The 21435-nt window shown below is 38.1% G+C and overlaps 1 protein-coding gene across 1 annotated transcript in view; it reads left to right on the top strand.

Moving 5' to 3' along the window:
- LOC134542662 (pre-mRNA-splicing factor SYF2) overlaps window positions 1–17734 on the top strand; it is a 36520-nt gene extending 18786 nt beyond the window's left edge. The window contains exons 3-5 of the mRNA XM_063387087.1: window positions 9138–9262; window positions 12763–12930; window positions 16485–17734. Coding sequence (XP_063243157.1) covers window positions 9138–9262; window positions 12763–12930; window positions 16485–16650 — 459 coding nt within the window. The 3' untranslated portion in view covers window positions 16651–17734. The remainder of the gene's footprint in view (window positions 1–9137; window positions 9263–12762; window positions 12931–16484) is intronic.
- Window positions 17735–21435: the final 3701 nt, after the last annotated feature.

Here is a 21435-nt window from a genome sequence, read left to right as displayed (position 1 = left end):
TATTTCCTAGAAATAATTTTATTTTTAGTTATCCTGTTCAACAATGAGTAAAAGCAATCACAACTGTGCAATAGCAAGCTGCAGTAACTATGGACGCAAGACTTCAGACATTATTTACCATCGTTTTCATACAACTTTCGAACTTCAAAAGGTGTTGGTATCACGATGCAAGCGGGAAGATAAATTTAATATCAGCAATGCTCGCGTGTTTTCAGTCCACTTTCTTTCAGAAGACTATGAGCGAGACGTAAGGAACGAGCTTTTGGGCTTACCAGTAAGGAAGAAGTTGCAACCGAATGCAATTCCTTCCCAACAAATATCCAATTGGCATGCACAACAAACAGTGTCAACAAAGGACTCATCGGAAGAGCAGGTAATTTACGTTATTGTTTAGTTAATTCTAACTTTATAATTTGGCGTTATTTGTTAGGTATAGTAAACTAGTCTTCAAAACCTTCTACATTCTCTTGACCTTATGTATGATTTTAGCTCAATAATGTATGTAGATTTTTATCAGGTACGCCATTCCCTCAAATGTTAAGAAATTTTAACTATGTACTAACTTTTTATTGAGAATTAAATAGAGAAATAATTATTTATTAAAAACATATTTTAATATACCAATTAAAACTGCTATATGGTCTTTTTTCATTATGACAGCTGGCAGGTCAAGTTTATGTAGGGAGGGTCGCAGGCTTTAAAATAAAACATAGTGACTTCAATTTATTAAGTGACACGTCGGTAAACAAGTGGTTGGAGTATTTTACAATATTCGGGTCTCGCCGCTGTAAACATGTTAAAGATTAATTTTTAAAATAATAGGATCAATTTTATGACCTAGATGCAGTTAAATAAGTAGCTGGATACATAGCATTCAAATGCCGATCTATTGACCCATGTTTAGGATTAACAAGTGAAAATTGTGCTATGACCAGTCCACCCCGAGATTGGCTTTCAATAATATCAAGAGGAAGACTCACGATACATTCACCCGAGTGGTTGGATAAAGTAATGCAGTTCGAAGTCGTGTTTGCTGCTGTTCATGGGTCATACATATCCAAGAGCTCAAACGTAATAGAAAAAATGACATCTTTGCTGCAAGAGAAATTCCCTGAAATAAACAGAAAAATTTTACATTTGTTCGTGAAAACAAGAACATTCATTCGCATTCGACATTTAAACCATAAAAAGAAAATTGAAGCCTTGAAAAAACATGCAGCGAAAAAAAACCGCTTATGGGTATCATCATCATTATCATCGTCATCTGCTAAAGATTAGGAGTGATCAGCAACGCCTGAGGATGACATCGGTTGAAGCTTCGGATACGCCTGTATGCGAAAGGTAATGAAATGTCATGACATCGTCATCTTTCGTCGTCTGTAACATGTTTAAAGTGTTGCATTATTTTTTTTGTATTAAAACATAAACGAGTGATGCATGTACTAAGCTAATTGTAATGATTTTTAGAGACTTTATAATTGTATAAATAATGTCACGGAAACACGGTTTGAGCCGTCTTTTTTTATTCTTCATAAAATTATATTTATGTAAGTAATGCAAATTTACATCGCGACATAATGTGTATAAAATGCCACTTGGAAAAGTGTAAATTGCATTGTTGTATCACATTTTTGCCATTAACTTTTGGAGTACTACTAGGCCTACTCACATTTGAAACACTATGCTTATGGTATGCGTAGATTTGACAATAAAAATGCATGAGGAAACATTGCCTAATAATTTATATTAGCATTATATTAGCAGCTAGTATGCATGCAGAAATAAAACAGTTTACGATTATGTTTCTTTTACAGTGATAATACATTGAGATATATTTAAGCTTTAATTTAACTAAGCGTTAATTTAACGTTTAAATTAACCAATTTTTCTTTTTACAAGTAAAAAAACTGCAAATTTACATTCAAAAATTGGAGTAAAACATGTATTAACACAGAAGAATTTCTCGATAAATATTATCTACAAACTAAATGTAAAATACATGTGTTGCGAATCATTGTTTTTGCTACTGTATCTGCTTCTGAAAGTAAAATGTTTATGTAGTTTGGAGCAATAACTGAATCGCACTTCAGCTCCGGCGATTACCGTCGCTGTGCGGCATTATTTCACCCGACCAGCTGTCCCCCCAGTGACGTCGTACACTACCAACCAATGGCGCGCGAGCAACCGGAGCGGCCCCCCCTGGTTCAAATTGACGAATGTCTTCGGACCAGGTAGGTTCGGACATTCCCCCACTTGACGCATGATGTCAGAGGGTCACGTGAACCAATCAGCGACGAGTGTCCTTCGGACACAGTTTAGGACATTGCTATTGTAGACGGGCCTTGACGCTCAGAGAAACGTTTTTAGAACCTGACGCCAGAGCGCAGCAGAATTAAGATTGTTTACAGTGCGTAATTCCAATTTTCTTAAGAAAAAAAATGAAGTTTAATATTTTTATTGTTGGATAATTTACGGATTCAGTTTATTAAATTTTCATACGGTATATCTTTTAACTAATTGTTGTTGGTTTTATATCAGCTAATACTTGTTTAGGTGTAAACTTTTATCTTGTCAATAGTTGGCAACACTTCATCTAATGTACCAATATCATTGTATCTGCAATGTGCATTTGCGCGGAAAGTAACGTAATTCGGCATTTTGTTAGGATACCTATGGCTGTATCCGAATACTGGCCTAATGGATCCCTTAGCTAAGGGATCCACTAAAAGTGCATCGTAGTGGACGCGGCCATCTTTGTGTTGAATCCGAATTCTCACAAGGGATGCCGATGCATCCCTTCACGCATCCACTAATTCGAGATTTCTAGGGATGCGACACTCGCATCCACTAACGCGTCCCTACATCCATTAGCTTCGGAATCGGGTTTTATTTTGTTTGTGTATAAAATTACTTCAGTTTTCAGCATAAGATTTGTTTAAAACATTATAAGCGAAAGTGATAACTAAAACAGAGACAAATTAAAACGTTAATAAATATAATAAAAATACGAATTTAAACTTAAAGGATAATTCAAAACTCATAAGTATTTTTAAAGTTTACAATTTATAAAATGTATTTTAATTGGATCGCTAACATGTATAACATACACGTTACATCATTTTTTTAATTGGTAGGTATTTATTATTTACGTTTTGCTGAATATTCGTAGATATCCCTACACAAAATGGCTGCGTAAACATTAGTACGACTGGCAGTCAACAGGTGGTGCTAGCAGTAAAATTATTCGGATACTATCCATCCATTAGAAATGCGTCCTCTACATTGTGGCTGCATTTGCTAAGGGATGTAGGGATGTGTGTGCTAAGGACGCATCCCTATGTATTCGGATACAGCCTATGTTTATTTAGGCAGGCTTGGAAGTAAACTTAAATTTAATTAATTAACGTTGCTGTAACGAAAATTGTTTACGTCCTGTTTTATAAGTGTATAACTGTTGAAGTAACAATGTGATGTTTTAAGTTAAGATAGTTTCTGTTCGTTAAATAATTTTAGTTACTGATATGTTAGTATTCGTTTATATTCAGTGGTGGTGAATTTTTTCAATAATGGCCAAACCAGGCCACACAGTAAAGTTTTCCTTTCAGGAACAGTGGCTTAATGAACCTTATTTTAATGATTGCTTACATAAAGTCCAGAGTGAAAAATATTCAGCCTCTTGCTCTCTTTGTTGCAAAGTGTTTTCATTGTCATCAATAGGGCGGACTGCAGTTGTGAGTCATATGAAAGGAGCAAAACACACAGGATTTTCGGTCAATGCAGATTGTCTTGCAGACAATATGGAAGAATAGACCCTCGTAGCGCACAGATGTGTGTATGATGCTGTCAGCTATCTGGGTGGGATTCAGTCAGTGCCACTTAACAAGCCTATCCACCATGCATAACGCATGCTCGCTTCACAGAAGCCCAGCAGGAACGCAGAGCAGCAGCACCAGCCCAGTTAGAGGAATCTCGTCGTCGCAAACTAAGCGATTTGGCTGTGAAGGAACTGGAAGCCAAGAAGTGTAAAATTCTTGAAGAGGCTCGTGCTGAAGCTAGAAAAATTGATGATGAACTTACTGGTTTAAAAAAAAACTGTGAAGCTATGAAATTAAGTGCTGTGCTTACTGACAACATATATCGGTGTTCTTATATTTATTTTTAACCAAATTGATTGGATGTTATATTATTTTACATAATTTGAACTAATAATTTAGAGTTTCTAAGTTTTTATTGATATGACAAGTTATTCCAGCATACCTTTTTCCGAGAAACATTTCCACATTTGTGCAGGTATAGTAATATTATATTTTTATGTGTAATTTAGTATTACAAAGAACGCATAGACTTAGTATAGAAAATGAGTTAAATATTCTGGAAAAATGAAAATAAATTTCTGGAAAACCTGGAAATACCCAGGAATTTTATTCTAGGGTTGGAGTAGTCACCTTGGATCAGCTAACTAAACGAAATACATTTAAAAAATTTACCAATTAACAGCTCAGCTCAGTTTATCAATTTTTTTTTAAATCGTCTTCCTGAAATTTAAAAATTAAGTACTAAAATAAACATTGAATTATAACACAAGTTTTACATAACAAACTTATAATAAAGCTTTAAATTTAAAAGGTATTACTTTAAAAGGAATAATAAAATTATGCTGTTTAAAAATTTAAAAATTCATTAGTAACCAGTGCATACTGGAGACCAGAGTACATTTGCGTTGCTACAAGCCACTGATTGGAGCCTCAGCATAGTCAGGCATTGTTTCTGCTGGCCCGAAGTTCGTGGTCATGCTTACTGGAGTGTTGGTCGATGCTGCAGTGCTAAACTATGAATGCATGCTTTATTTCTTTAGTTTAATAAACTCCAGGTGCAAAGTGTGGGTTTAAAGTAGGGGAACCAACATTTTAACCATCAAGAATTTTCACACTGATAAATTCACTTCAGTTTTAAAGATACAACCTTATTGTTTTGAGGGCGTACCGGTGTTAAGGTTTGAATACTGGTGGAAATAATGGGCGCCACCACGTGAGTGGGCACGTGGACCTGGCTGAACTCTAACTCAGGGCGTTACGTGGCCCGTGTGCGGCGAGATATTAGCCCTCCTGATTTTAAATGCAACACCTGTTCCTAACCAAGCCCGCTCTCAGCGTCGGGCACGCTTCTAATTACCGCAGTGGGCTCTCAGGGCGTCCCACACGCCGCTGACTGGTTAAGGACCCACGTGGCCCCCCGAACACAAAGACACGTGACTCAAGTTGGTTTTATTTACTCACGTTACACGCCCGAGGCACGAATCGAATTAGGTGAGGAGGCGAACCCCGCACGTGGTCGCCTCAAGTTCTTACTTCTTACACGGATGACTAAAAACTCCGGAGGGTAAATAATTATTAATTAAGCAGTCTCTCCGACCGAGAGAGGCCCCGAGGATATAAAGAAACGATTTGGATAAATTACTTAACAGAAATACTTCTCGGTGAAACAACGGTGATGTCCTCGGGGTGTCTGCAGAGACGTCCGCTCTCGGCCGGCTGAAGAAGGAGCCTGGGGTGAGACAAGGGCTTGCGGCAGGCAACATGGCGCCCTTCGCGCCGAACACAATTACCGTAAACATCTTAGCTATTGCATGCCCCGGGTTATTATTAAAAATAACATGAACTCTTTATAAAAATTAGCACATCACACCCATGACCAGACCGTCTGTAATTATTACTTATGTTGGTAAAAATAGTTTAAATCAAGTTACATGCTAGTTCCTCCGTTGCCCACTAGGGAGCGTCCTTGTCCGTGCTTGCACGTATTTTATTACAAAAACATCATAAATTAATTAAACAAAAGACACTCACATGCATAGCCGTCGTGACACTATTTTGGGGCGAAAAGAAAAGGATTACAATACTTATTATTACATATAGGGGTGCGGCGCACTGCAGCTAAGCGCCCTCTTGCTGGGCTACCAACACACGCACGCACGCACAAGCGGGAGGTTTGAACAGAGATGGTGGTGTTTGGGCGGTGGCATATCGGGCTCAAAGGGGGCCGCAGGCCCGGACGACGTCAGTTTGTTAAAGTATTATCCTTAAAAATTTAAATTGTTGATTAATATGGATTTGCTAAAGTGTGATTGTTGTAATCAAGTGTGTGCGTACATTGTCAGGAGGATTTTTGTCGACAAAAATCTTTAAGTGGATTTTTATGGGAACAAAAGAAGTTAACACATGAAAATAATGGATGAAATCTTTAGCTATTTGAAGGGAAAAAAACTACCTTGCAAATAATCCATCATTTCGAAAGAATTTTAGGACGAGCCAATACTTGTACAATGACCCCCACCAGTCTGATCTCACCAAGGCACCAGAGAAGCCGTCACTAACATGTCGTAGCTCAGAACAATGATTAAGCAGGATGATACCAAAATCTTCTGGTTTTGCGGACTAAGACATTGCCCAACCTAATTGTGGGACATCATACAAAAACACATAAATTAACACCATCCAAAAAAATCTGAGAACAGGGAATCTATAAACTACATAAATAAAAATAACTCAAAATTAAATGTTGCAGATCAAGACCTGTTTACTTTATCTTTAAATTATTATTACAAAATATAAATTTTTAATTCAACATTTACAAACTTATAAATCTCGTTAAACTGGCTTCACAATAGTACTAACTATATCTCCACAAACTATTATTTACGTCCATTATGTTTACTTCATATTTTGCTCCAGATACTGTAAAATAAAATATAAGGGTTCCTGCCCTATCTCATTGCCAACAAAAGACTCCCTAATTTACTGGGACAGATAAATAAACTAAAACCATTACTTTCTGCAAATATCAGACAATAACCAAAACCGTACTTTTTGCTACAAAATGTTCACAATCTAACATGATTAAGTAAACTTAAACAATGGCAGAGAGAGAGAGAGAGAAACAAAACCAAGGCAGTCACAAACGACTTACATCTTAAAAATAAACAATTTACGTCATGTTACACCTAACTAAAATAAATAAATGCTGGTTACTTATCTAATTTATGTAGGCTTGCTTGAGGGTGACGTGACGCCATCAACAACCAATCACAGAGCAGCTTACAATTTTGTCCAATAACAAAACACTTTCCAGCCGTGAAAACGGACTCAGCAAGACACATTACGTGATCTAATGTCCCGCACACAAAGTACATTTGTCTCTCTCTAATGATGATGTAATGTAAGGAGGGTAGTGAAGGATTCCACTTGCCAATGATGTGGGCTCAGATGATGTCCTCAAGACACAGGAAGCAGATGTAGATGTGGCACGGGAACACACAGTGGCCGTGTTGGTGGAGAGCACAACACGCACCCGTGTGTGCGAGGCAATGAGAATAAACTACTCAAGTTGAAGGATTAGATTCTCCAAGCTAAATGACTTCATTGTAATCAAGCAAATTGTTCCATGAATCGCGGAAACACAAAACTCCGACAGGCACGGAGAGGTTGATGAATAAGCAGTTCTGCTGGTGTCTTGGCAGGAGCCAGAGGACACTCACCACGGACAAGTCCTTCCCTGGAGGGCGATAGCAGTCCAGAACATAGTGGAGTTACGACAGAGCAGAGCAATACTTGTGCCTAAGCAGGAACTATAAAAGGAATAAGGGTGAAGCATGTGCAGTAAGTGTGCAAGCATGCGGGGAAAGTGGCGTGATTGTGCTGCCGGTAGCACAGGAGGGGTGAATGCAGCACAAGGCTGCCGATGGCTAGCGAGGGTGCCCTACTGAAAAATGCTACTTTCAGGCCCAAACACTCGAAATAATAAAAACTACCCAACAATTAAAATTCTTATAAAAATGTGTAAAGTTAAACAGCATAAAAAATAAAAGTGTTTTAAAATTACCTAGAAGTGGCACAATGGTCAAGAAGCAGAATAACTTTGAATTCACAACACTGCCGATAGCTGTTGTCTGAAGATAAGGGTAAATTTAAATTGTTTGGACAGAAACACACATTTTAATGATTATCATTGAATTTTCTTAATAGATAACCTAAATAATCTCCACTTATCTAGACCTATTGCTAGCAGCTAGGCACTGAATCAAAAATCCTCTAGAAAATAATTGATGTAAAAAATTCTGAGTTCTCAAACTTAGTGTAGAAAATATGTTAGTTTTTTACACCATTTTTTAAAAATGACTTGTAAAAACTTATACATACCTACCTTACCTCGCTGTGGCTAGCAAAACATTACTAATTTTTGATGGCAAAAAAAAATAATTTATCTTGTAATTCATTAAAATCTTTAGTTTTTGGGTGAAAATGATTCACTATAAGAACTCTTGAATATTTAGAAACTGATCCACAAATACAATAATTAAACTGCAAAGAACATTTTTTCATTATTCTTATTCTTTCTCAGCACCACCCAACTTTTTTGTAGCCACAGCCTAAACCAAATGCAGCATTCTCATTATTCAAGAAGGAAAGGTTCACTTGTACGTTATTCTCGCAAAGCTCTTTGGTAGGGAGGACATTTCCCCCACCCCCACTCCAAAGGTGAATATTGAACTTGTAATAATTTGCACAGCCAGTATAGAATGTGGATTGTGCTTAGTTGTGGTGTGTGACTTACACAGCATAGCAAGCAGTGTACCTGTGAGATTCTCCTACATGACTGTCACCGGGTTAAAATATAATTCTTAACAAAAAAAATGTAACTAAAGAGACATTTATTTTACTTTAGACCTGAATGTATGTAAAAATCTATATATTTTGGTTGAAAGCAACATTGGTCTTAAATATAAATTATATGTGCTTTTTCCCAGAGATAAAAAACACTGACAGCCCCTTGGACTAATAGCAGGCACTGAATCAGTTGTACTACAAACTAATTTTTATTACATACTATTCATTACCATTGTAGTGTGTTGTCTTTGTTTTATTAATTTAGTTAATGCTAAAATTAATTTATATAAACACTTGACATTGATTTTTAAAAGTTTTCATTATTTTAAAATTAAACAAGTAAATAATTGAGTACTTTTCTAAGGTTATGTCTTCAACGAATTAAAAATGAACCCCTAAATGTTTATTTTTTTTTTTACAATAATTATTCCTTGATCCTTAAAAATGTTGATGTTTGTCCACACAATTCTGCAGGGTGAAGATTATGACAGAGTCAAGTTGCTTCACGTTCAGGCGATTGACGCAGAACGCATGGAGCGTAAAAAGAAGAAGAAGAATCCGGATCCGGGATTTTCAGACTATGAACAAGCAACATTCAGGTTGGTTTTTTTTTTTTTAGAGTCAGTTAAATTTTGTTGTGAAGTTTCAGTTGTGCCACTTGTGTCAGTGGACTTTGAAACCCCCGAATGGAAGTGCACCTGCGCACGGGCTAGGGGCGTCGCGGAGTGTCTTGTTTGTTCCCCGCCTGTGTGGCACGGCGAGCTGATCTGCGTGCGGGTGTGTCCGTGTTCGGCGCGCGGCGCTCGGCACTGCCGCCGAGAGGAGTCATCACACGAGAGTCCCGCCGGCATCCCTGCTCAACTGTGTTCCATGAGCGGGAGACTTCTTGATGGCTTGAGAAATCACTCGGTTTCAACATCATCGGGACGTGTTTTGTGGAACAATTAAGGTTAAATGTTTCAGGCGTCATTGCCACGTAGGTCTGCAGATGCTCTCAGCTGCATCCGCTATGTGTTCCATTGCAAACTGCAGTTGTGGGACCGCATTCTGACCTCTCGACTGCAGCTTGTATTCTCCAGAGTGTGTCGCCCACATATGTGCAGCCTACACACTCACTCAGTTACTACGCTGCCCAACTTCATCATCATCAGTACAGGGCAATTTTTCTTAATTTTGATTTTAATGTTGTTTTTTTTCCCTGTGATTAGTTATTTTCTGAGAATGAGTATATCTCGGGGTGAAAGTTTTTTCGTCTCCTGAAAAAACTTTAAACTGTTGTTATTTCCACTTTAATCAAAAGAAAGTCTGTTAGCTCTCTCTCTGTGATAGTGATACAATCGTAATTGTTATTGTTAATTTATAACTCTGTCAGTTGCTACAAAATTCACCGTACATGATGAAACAAAAGAAATGTAGTAAAACTGTAAGACTATTGTCTACACGGTTAGTTGAGGTATTATGGTTTTAGTTTGGAAATAGGTTCTTATGTTGCAAATATGTGGAACGAATATGAATATATCCTGTTTGATAGCCTAGGTTCTGTTTAATTATTCAACTGCCATTAGAGATTTATTAATTGTTTGAATCCCTTTCCAGATACAATAATACTTAAAAAAAATTTTTTTAACATTTGTGTGTGCATGTGTGTGTTTTTGTGTGTATTTATGTTTGTGTGTGTGTATGTGTATGCATGCGTGTAACACCAGTTCCCATGTATATATAGTAACTTTTTATTCTTTAGATTGTAAAGGAACCCAAGTTGAAGCCTTGTTCAATAGCTATAATGATATTTGCCAAAATATATATCCATGGGTGGCTTCAGCAGTGTGGGTAAGCACCATTAACGTAAAGTTGTCTAATTCACTCCTTCAAGAGTTATTTTTTTTATATATATGTATATTTTTTTAATTATTTTTGTGTTCAAACACATTATTATCCAATCATATTAACTTGGGCAGTCTCAGTTACTTTCAACTGGTGATTCAATTCCAATCTACTCGTAGTAATCAGCTGTGGAAATCACTGATCGTTGGTAAATGTTAGCAGTCATTCTTCAGGATGTCATTAACAGAAAGGTAACCACACATAAACAATGTCATTGTTCCTGTACCGACGACACCGAAAATTCAGTTACGTTGTTTCATTTTCTGTAGTTATCTTTGGGATATTGCCTATGAATACTATCATGTCATCAGTGATGGGTACGTGTTTCATGAACTGCTGTGCATTTGTGTACATGTAAACGATAACAGGAATCAATAGAGTGTAACACATCTCACAATAGTAGAATAACAGAGTTCTTAATACTGTAATGCTAGGCAGAACTTGTGACAAATTAGTTTGCCTGTCATATGCCGAATAGTGTATTTAAAATCTGTGAACGGTCTGAAGGCCATGTTTTGTTCCTGAATCATAGTTTATTTTGAGTAAACACGACAACTACAGCCACCCACCCTCTGGCTAACAAATGCAGCAATATGGCCGTGATGCTTGCTGTTCTTATATACAAATATTCTGTTATCGAGTGCAACAATAAACTCTTATACACTGTAAGGCAGCGTACTCTGGACAAAACAGCACACAGTTGTTAACACTCCTCAATGTGGATAGTTAGTGGTACGTATTTGAATATAAAGAAATAGGGACATTCAGAACGTAGTATACATATTCTGTTCGCAAATTCTTGTGTAAGTGAAAACCTATCTGTTATCGTTAATTGAACGTAAGAACAACAAACAGTCTATCAACAGGGTATTTATTACATGTTTTGAAGCACGATCAAATGCCGCAGTCAATAATGCTGATGCATTGTTTCAATGTTCGAAAAAAAAAATAGTGGTTTTATTTTACATTTTGGCGCTGTTGTTTTCATAGCATTGATGGGAATGATTACAGTGCAAAGTGAAACGTGTTTCAATAGGTATATTTATATTTGGTGAAATGTATTCATGCTGTCTTGCAAAATTGATTAATTTACACACATTTCTTAATACTAAAATGCTAGGCAAAACTCGTGACAAATTAGCTGAATAGATTATTTAAAACCTGTAAACTATGAACCGTGTTGTCCAGATGTCCAGATGTGAGAGAGAGAGCGAGACAGTGAGAGAGAGCAAGAGCAAGCAAGAGAGAGCGAGAGAGAGAGAGAGCGAGAGAGAGAGAGAGCGAGAGAGAGAGAGCGCGAGAGAGAGAGCGAGACAGTGAGAGAGAGCAAGAGCGAGAGTGAGAGCGAGAGAGTGTGAGCGAGAGAGAGAGAGTGAGACAGTGAGAGAGAGCGAGAGTGAGAGCGAGAGAGTGTGAGCGAGAGAGAGAGAGAGAGAGCGAGACAGTAAGAGAGAGCGAGACAGTAAGAGAGAGCGAGACAGTGAGAGAGAGCAAGAGAGAGAGTGAGAGCGAGAGAGTGTGAGCGAGAGAGAGAGAGCGTGAGAGAGAGAGAGCGAGACAGTGAGAGAGAGCAAGAGCGAGAGTGAGAGCGTGAGAGAGAGAGAGCGAGACAGTGAGAGAGAGCAAGAGCGAGAGTGAGAGCGAGAGAGTGTGAGCGAGAGAGAGAGAGCGAGACAGTGAGTGAGAGCGAGAGCAAGAGTGAGAGCGAGAGAGTGTGAGCAAGAGAGAGAGAGAGAGAGAGCGAGACAGTAAGAGAGAGCGAGACAGTAAGAGAGAGCGAGACAGTGAGAGAGAGCAAGAGAGAGAGTGAGAGCGAGAGAGTGTGAGCGAGAGAGAGAGAGCGTGAGAGAGAGAGAGAGCGAGACAGTGAGAGAGAGCAAGAGCGAGAGTGAGAGCGAGAGAGTGTGAGCGAGAGAGAGAGAGAGCGCGAGAGAGAGAGAGTGAGACAGTGAGAGAGCAAGAGCGAGAGTGAGAGCGAGAGAGTGTGAGCGAGAGAGAGAGAGAGCGCGAGAGAGAGAGAGCGAGACAGTGAGAGAGCAAGAGCGAGAGTGAGAGCGAGAGAGTGTGAGCGAGAGAGAGTGAGAGCGCGAGAGAGAGAGCGAGACAGTGAGAGAGCAAGAGCGAGAGTGAGAGCGAGAGAGTGTGAGCGAGAGAGAGAGAGAGCGCGAGAGAGAGAGAGATCGATATGTATATATATGCGGTGGCGGCGTTGCAGGCAGTACTCGCGGCTGGTGAGGAACATCAAGCCCGACATGCAGCAGTACGAGCGGCAGCGACAGAAGGTGGGCGAGGCGTTCTACGGCGGCCGCAACACCATCCTGCACGGCCTGCACGAGGACTCCAAGGAGGGGGTGGAGTTCATGGTGCAGGACCTGGAGAAGATGTGAGTGCCTCATTGAGCCATCCGCGCAACACGCATTGTCACGTTCCGCCTGAGCCCGAGCGTGCAAGAACCGGCCAACCACCGTGCCAGAAAATCTCCTGTAATATCAAACAGGTTAAGGCGGGCTTTTTTAACTAATTGTTCGTGAACATATTTAAATTAAATTTTCGAAAACTGTAAATTAGGGTTCTGCGAATATTAAAAATTTCCGAATTAGAGTTTGAATTTTTTGATAGTCAATTCGTCAATTCTAATCGTATTCATTTTACAATAATTGGACTTACAAAATCTGGCCCGGATACACTAATATAAGACATCCCCCTCCCCCCCCCCCCCCCATCCACAAGTTTAAAAGAAATGTAAATGGACGATTACATCTTCCACTTACAAAAATTATACAGCGAAACCCCTTATTTACGTTACCGTTATTTGCGTTTTCCCGTTATTTGAACCATTTTATTTCTGTCCCGTTTTAACCTCATTTGATGTAATGCAATAACAACGCGCCTATTGCGTTACGCAGTTTACGCCGTTCGTTCTGATAAAACTGCTTACTAACTTAATTAATCTTACTACAAAGTAATCTGATGTGTAAATCGTGTTTTAAAGACGGCTTTAAAAGTTATAAACTTCATCTTTAACGTCTCGGGAGTCGCTTTATACCGCTTATAAAAACGCAAGCAGCGCCAGTTTGGTTGTGTTGATTCCTATATTACTGTATAGAGCGCGCGCACGTAGTCGAAGATTGATATCGATAGCTCGCAGACTGCATGCACGCGCACGCTCTGTCCGGAACCGAGTTAACCCGCACGATCGTTATGCGTATAGTTACAAATCACGTTCTTGCTACGGGTTTCTTTCTTTTTTTTTTTCACTTTGAATAAAATGGTTTTGTTTCATCACTCATTAATTTCAAATATTTGGCGCACTTTCGCAAAGTCTACTTTTTAAATGAATGTACTTTCCATGAATAGGTTTTGTTTTTATGGATTACTTTACATTTTTTTTTTTTTTTCATAATTGTAGCACCGACAGTCTCACCCCTAATTTTTAAACTTGATTTTAGAATAAAATGTGCGATGCTTAAGCGATAAAAATGGTAAATTTGTTATTTTTCTTTTGTACTACTTCCTTATGCTGTGATATTTTTATTAATATTTTTATCCTTGAAAGTCAAACACGCTAAATAAGGTAAGCTGTGATACTTTTTATGGTCGTCCCTTTATTTACACTTTCCCACTGTTAAAACTTTTTTACTTTGACCCCATGAAATGTGGAAATAAGTTTTACTGTAAATAATCTGCGTAGACATGTTCCACTTTATAAAATAACCAGTTAGTTACTTGATTTAAACTGTGAATTATGTGACAAGTTTTTCAAAGGTGGTATGTTAAACATTTTTTATGATCTATGTTATTTTAATAAATATTCTCAAATACGATTAGAAAAAAATTCGAAACTCTTGAATTTTTTTGAAATTCGAATTCGATTCGAACTGAAAAATCACAATTCGCAGATGTCTACTGTAAATAATATTTGAAAATTAAAAAGTATACAATTTTTCATTAATTTTTTCTTATGACGTTATTACGTAAAATTATCGTCCGTAAACCGACTTTACAGGCAACCCCCTTTTTTTTTTTTAGGAAGTCACTGGGAACCTTTGAAGGGCAACCTTTCCTTATTTAAGGTGAAAACAGCACAACAACTGCAGTGCATACTGTGCACATACCTGCTATGCTGTGCTGTGGACTTAGACTGGTGCACCAGTATTAAGGCCCTACTTCTGTACCCTAGTTCTGTACCAGTCCAGTGCAAACAAACACAATATTACGTGTAAATACTAATATTAGGAAATAAGTAGGGGTGTGCGAATATTCGTAAACACGAATAGTTGCGAATAGTAACTGACGAACTATTCGCATTCGTAAGTCGAATAGCAAAATTTAAAATTGCGAATACCGTATGCCCGAATATAAGGCGACCTGCAGTTTCAGGAGGCCAAACAAATGTAAAAATAATTTTGGTAGAAATCAATGTGAAAATTCATTAGACATACATTTTGTGTTGATAAATCCTTTTTGCATTTATGTATACCGCATTTAACTTTCCGTTTCACAGCTACGTATTACTATTTAGTAGTGTGGTAAACGTAACAAAGCAAACAAAGAATGCAGCTTGCCGGAACAAAACAAGTGGCTAGCTGCCATGGTGAAGCATACGGCCATGAATAACTTCGGTGACGTGACCGCGAATATTTTTCCATATTACTCTCTGACAGAGAATCTGTCCTATGAATTTTAAAGAATAATCTAAGATAATTATGTTGTTTGAGAGGTTTTTACATAAATAAAGAGTGGATTACTGTGAAATTATTAAAATAGCTTTTGAAGCAACGTACCAAATTCCTGTAAATATGGCGTCTTCGTGCGTGTTCGGCAATGTTCGTTTTACAACAAAGAAATATTGTGGAAAGACAGTTGGCAGCCATGAATTTCCAAACATTACTTCCGAAATGTTTGTAAACGTAAACAATCGCTCTGAAAATAGCTGTGATATTTTAGTACAAATTTTCCGTTAAAAATCTGAAATTAAATTAACGTAAATGTTAACACGCGATTGTACACAAAGTACAAATATGATATGTGTAATAAAATGTTTCCATTTTGAGATGCTTCAACATTCGCATTTTAATTTTCAACGTTAAACAATTGTGAATTACTGCAATATTGGGTGGATTTATCGTTTTCCCCGTGTGAGCTAACGAAGTTCTTGTTAATATAAAAATCGTGAACATTTTGTTTAAAAATGTTTCTACTGTAGCTTTCAGTTTGGAACTAATGTTTGCGGTGCTGACGTCTTGGGTGCGAAAATAAGGCGACTTCCAGTTTTCTCATTTCTCGTTTATGTAAAAATGGTCGCCTTATATTCGGACCAATATTTGCATCAAATATAAAATAGATAACAATTATTAAATATTATTATATATGAAATAAAAATTCATGTCCTAAATAACTCTTAAAAATACTAAGTGAACTTTTTTTTTGTGGTTTCATTCACAGAAAATATCTTGTATAAACTAAATATATAAAAACCTGCCATTGTTCAGTGTAGTAACATTATATATATATATATATATATATATATATATATATATATATATATATATATATATATTACAACTATTCGACTTCGAAACTATTCGCATTCTATTCGAAAATTTTACTATTCGATTCGAAATTATTCGACCATCAAAATCCACTATTCGCACACCCCTAGAAATAAGTTTCAACTTTTTATCACACATTAAGTTGAGCTCATTTTATTTAATTACAAGTTCATTTGATTAACTTTATCACAAAATAATTGGGTTTTGCCGAAGTTGTGAAGCTTCCGGGATGATGGTTGTGATCTCGCAAAGTTGTATGTTCCAGAGCAGGCCTTGCTCTCCTCCTGATGGGCTTGTGCGCTGCTTGGTTCACTTCACTGGTGCCGTGGCAGTGTTGTGCAGTGTTGTGCCCGGCCTGTGAAGTGCCGTGTGCTGGTCTGTGCAGGATCGCCAAGCGCGAGAAGTACAGCCGGCGCAGGATCCACAACGACGACGCGGACATCGACTACATCAACGAGCGCAACATGCGCTTCAACAAGAAGCTGGAGCGCTACTACGGGGAGCACACCACGGAGATCAAGCAGAACCTGGAGCGCGGCACGGCGGTGTGAGCCGCGCGGCACGGCACTGTCTGCTAGTGTTCAATGTACTTCTGTTTCAACTGTACATTTTTAACTACATAATTGTGTGCACTTACACACTGTTATATTTTTTTTTTTTTTTTTGAGAAATTTATTTCATAAGTGATCCAGTTTTTGCATAATGATACTTTACATACAATAGCAGTTTTTTTTCCCCAAATTATTGTAGTTTTGTATTGGAACAAGACTCAGTTAATTAATTAATTTGGTGTGTAAGAAGAGCCTTATGCTGGGAAACAGCAAATACAGTGTGTGTACTCAAGTACAGGAACATTGAGATAATAAGATGTTTTCCTCCCAAAAGGCACTGCAAGTATTGTGTTTGGAATTGTAGAACACATTTTACATGATCATGTCTGCTTTAATAACTTATTGATGCTCAGCTTTGAGCGAAGAAACTTAAATCTCATCTTCTTTTTTTTGTACTCAAAAAACTGGTTTAAAACAACTAAACTTACTGTGTTAAAGAATCTTCAAATTATAAATTTATTTTCTTGTTGACCCGGTGTGTTTATTTCCCGTAAGACGTTCCCTGCCGACATGCACAGCGATGCGGCTGCTCACACTCGGAGACGTGGCGGCAGGCCAGTCTTCCGTACTGGGGACCCGGCAGGGTCATGAACATAACAGTGGGAAACTCCTTTGTAAAACATAACCATTTTATTAGATTTCATCAGCTGCCAATCTTAGTTGTAGCCCAGAGCGCAAAAATGTTGTTTATTCCGACTTGTTGGGAGTGTTTGCGTGGGAGCGTCGTGGCAGTGTGGCGGCAGACACTCGGCCGAGCCCGGGAGGCGCGGGCCAGGAACAAGACCACCCACTCTCAGTGTGCAGGGTTCTTTCTAGCACACGCTGTCCTCTGTGGCCGTCTGTCGTATGAGTTTATAATTGTATTCTTTGTGCATCAGGTGATGTATATTTTGAAACTTAATGTCATTTTAAATAGCCAAATACTTAAAAAAAACTTAACTGTTTCACTGGGAATTGTTTAGATGTACGTAGTCCAAACTGTATCATGCCAATAAAACTAACCTACAGTTGTAGGGCTATTCAATTAAGATATTTTTTTGTTAATAATTCCATGATTTAGGTTGCTAGTGAATAAATCTCAAAACAAATACTCTTCATGTTTCAGTTATATAATTATTGTTTTTTTTTTTTTTTAATCCTGAAAGGAATTTCTTTAGAAACTGACACACAATAAAGTTGATCGTGCAGCAGTTTTTTTTTTTCCCCCCTTTTAAAGTTAAGATTGGAGTCAAAAATGTGAAAGATGTCAACAACAAATGGAATTTTTTCCTTAAATTAACACCATATCATTTGCTCCTACAATAATTGTTGTGTCTTGAGCTGTGAAAACGTGTCTTGTCAGCGCAAGAGCGCCCTGAAATAGAGGCGCTCTCTCAAACTGCTGTCGTAAGAGGAAATACAGTCGCATGTGTTTTGGTGAAGTGGGTTCTGTCCTGGAAGCAAGTTCAATCATGAATACGTCTTTAGTCAACTATTTCCTTCAACATGCATTTCTGAAAGCCAGCCAGTTAGTGTTGCGACCAAGCAACACGTTGTGTCGTTGTGTCCGGTGACTCGTACCAGTTACAGGTGTGACTGGTTAGACTCAAATATATGATTTTATAATCTGCTTTTTGTGGATTACATAAGTGTGAACTATGGAAGGTAGAACAAAAAAAAAAAAGATAGGCTACGATAGAGGGAGAGCAAGATTGCGTTTAAATTATTTGAGTATTTTGAAAAAAAACGAGTGTAAACAATGCAATCAAGGAAGTTTCCAGAGCAACTGGCTGTTCCGAACAAACCATTTATGGCCTTAAAACAGGAATGCAGTGGTATGGTACTCTAGGTACTTCTGGTAAAAGATAAGGCAAACGGAGAAATTCCCGTAGAAAATCTACGATGGCATTGTACAGAGTGGGTTACGGTGGATAGTTCACTTTTTTTTTTTTAATTTATTTTTTTATTCTCCCCACTTTAAATGTTACTCTAGCAAAAGTGAAAAGTGACGAATCCCCGCCAGATTTCTATTTTACCACCCTACGTATGTTACGTATGTTTATTGTTGACTTTGGGTTTGAGTATTTAAGAAGGGGAAACAAGTCAGCATTTACAGAACGTGATGACATAATTCAGTAGCGGCATACCCACTTGAGGTTTAGGGATTAAAGAGTCAGTTATCTGTACAAGGGCTCAGTGTGACACAGCAGTGAAGAGCGCTCGACAGGCAGGCATTTAACAACTTAATTCAGGCCTTAAACCTCCTACAGCACCTGGCGTAGTGTCCAAAAAGAACGCAGTTGACACTCATGATGAAATAACTGCAGATGGGTGTGTAAGTGGTTTGCCAAACACTCCTGAGGGTAGATAATGAGTCACACCACAACAGGATGTGTGAACCGATTCCCGTGCAGCATTGGCGTGTGGCGTGTGGGGGATGTGGCTCACGAAGGAAAGCATTCCTCATGATGTCATCATGATTAAGCGATAATTGCTACTCACAGTAGGACCTAAAAGACATGCTTACAGAAAATATGAACTTGAAGAAATAGCCGAAAGCATAGGAGTGACAGTACTTTGCTTGCCCCTGTATCATTGCGAGCTCAACCCTCTTGAAATGGTATGGGCCCAAGTGAAATTGTTCATGACTGCATTAAGATGTATGATATGGAGTCCTTACTAACACAAGGTTATGACTCTGTATCAAAAGAAAACTGGACAAACTATGAGGAAAAGGTGGAAACCATGGAATAAGTTGTGTATAGAACTAACAATCTGCGAGATGACGAGGTGGGTGGGTTCAATGAGACACGAGGAACATCTCACCCCTTGTAGTGTGTGCACGCCGATGCACGGCACAAATGGCACGGCTGTTCAGCATCACTCCTGTTGTCCTCCACACCGGTCGTGTGACATGTTCACTAGGACCACACGTTGTCTTCCAGTCTGCTTGTACTAACCCAGGCCTGCCACCAAGACCTCTTTCCAAATCCTGTTTGTAGCATTTAAAAATACTGTAATATTCAAAATCTAAATTCAAATAAGGTTTGGCAGTAATTTAAACTCTACAAAGTAAATTAATAGAGGTGAATGATGAAAGTACAGACTTGTTGGAATTAAGTGGGACAAATTAATGAAACAAATTTTTTCGGGTTCAGGCCTAAGTACCTAATACCAAGTTAAGTTGCTGAAGGGGTATTGAAAATATGAAAAGTTTTTTTTTCCCCTGAAGGTTGTTGATTTTCAGCTTTTGTAAATAAAGGCAAATAGAAACTGAAGAAAAGGGGTGAGGTAAGCTACAACAATAATACTTAAATTATCATTTTAACAAAAGTGTCATTTTATTAATGTAGCTCACCTGACTTAACCAACTCTTTACCTAGTTATTGTTTGACTTATTTCCCAGGAACCGTGACTACAGTGTTCACTTGTAATATTTCAAGCCCTCTTCAGCAAACGACTTGGTAATGTTTCTACAAGCCAATACATTTAGTTACTTCCTTACTTAGTTCCAGTAAGCTGCAACTTTCAACATTTTACCACAAGAAGGTACTTAGCCCTTTATAAAATAAATTATTTCATAAAAAAATTTCAAATTGCACCCAACAAGCTATTAAGTTTCATTATATGCATTTCCTTTTAGTGTAAACTATACAAGATAAAATTTTCATCTCAAATCTAGGCCACATTAGTATTTTCCTTGTTTATTAAATTAAAATTATTTTCAATTTCAAAAGAAAAGTACCTACGTTCTTTACATCATTCTTTAGATTTGAGCATTCTACAATGCACAGGCCAGTCAGCATTGGTGAGTCCATCTACTGATCTTGCACAACTTTTCCTATCACAGGTTTTTTGATCAGTCATTTACTGTCTGGTTTGAAGACGAAAAAAATTTCAAAGTTCACTTTGCTATGTAGCTCGTCAAATGTCATAAGAACAATGTTCACGTACTTTCGTGCCGCTGAAGATCTTTAAACGAACCCTGTCCATTTCATTCAAAATTTCAGGAAAACAGAAGGTTGAACATTTTTTTTTTTAACATACCTGAACCATTTTAACGGTTGTTAAGAATTTTTACAATCACTTTATTTGTTCAAAGATCCATTTAGCAATGGATGTCTTTTTTCCCATTATAACTGATCTAAATCATAAAAACATGGCATCGAAAACTCAAACTACAGATAATTCTAGAACAGAATACTGCCATGACACTTCTAATCTTTCAACATGCCAAAAACATTTACTTCACAATCATAGATGTTGTTCTTCAATGCTTGAATGGGAAGGTACCTTTGGGTATATGTTTTGTTCTGTTGTTATGAAGCTTGGAAGTGGCACGGCTCCTTGCGTGATAGGAGGAGTTCACCGTCGAACGTCTCTGTGTCAGTAGTGGAGTAAAATGTAAATATTTACAGGAACATCATTTTAATGGGAAAAAATTGGCCCAGCCATCGGAGATATCCGTGAATGTCACTGTTTTTCCGCTAATCCGGTTTACTCTTGAAATATCAATGAAAATTAATAAAATGCATAAAAACGGCAGGCCTGTATTAAGCAGTTGGTCCTGTCCATTTCGTAAAGCTTCTACCACGTTGGACGTGTGATGGAGCGTTGTTCACTTCGGTGACTGACAGGGGACAGATTCAGCGTGACTTGCAACGACCGTGTCTACGTTACAAACTATTCCAGCAGCTCAGTTGGAGACCGCTCAGGGTTGTGGTGGGGGGGCGAGTGCGCTGATAC

Source organism: Bacillus rossius (genome assembly GCF_032445375.1).
Source record: "Bacillus rossius redtenbacheri isolate Brsri chromosome 9 unlocalized genomic scaffold, Brsri_v3 Brsri_v3_scf9_1, whole genome shotgun sequence".
Lineage (NCBI taxonomy): Eukaryota > Metazoa > Arthropoda > Insecta > Phasmatodea > Bacillidae > Bacillus > Bacillus rossius.
This window is presented reverse-complemented; position numbering and strand designations above follow the sequence as displayed.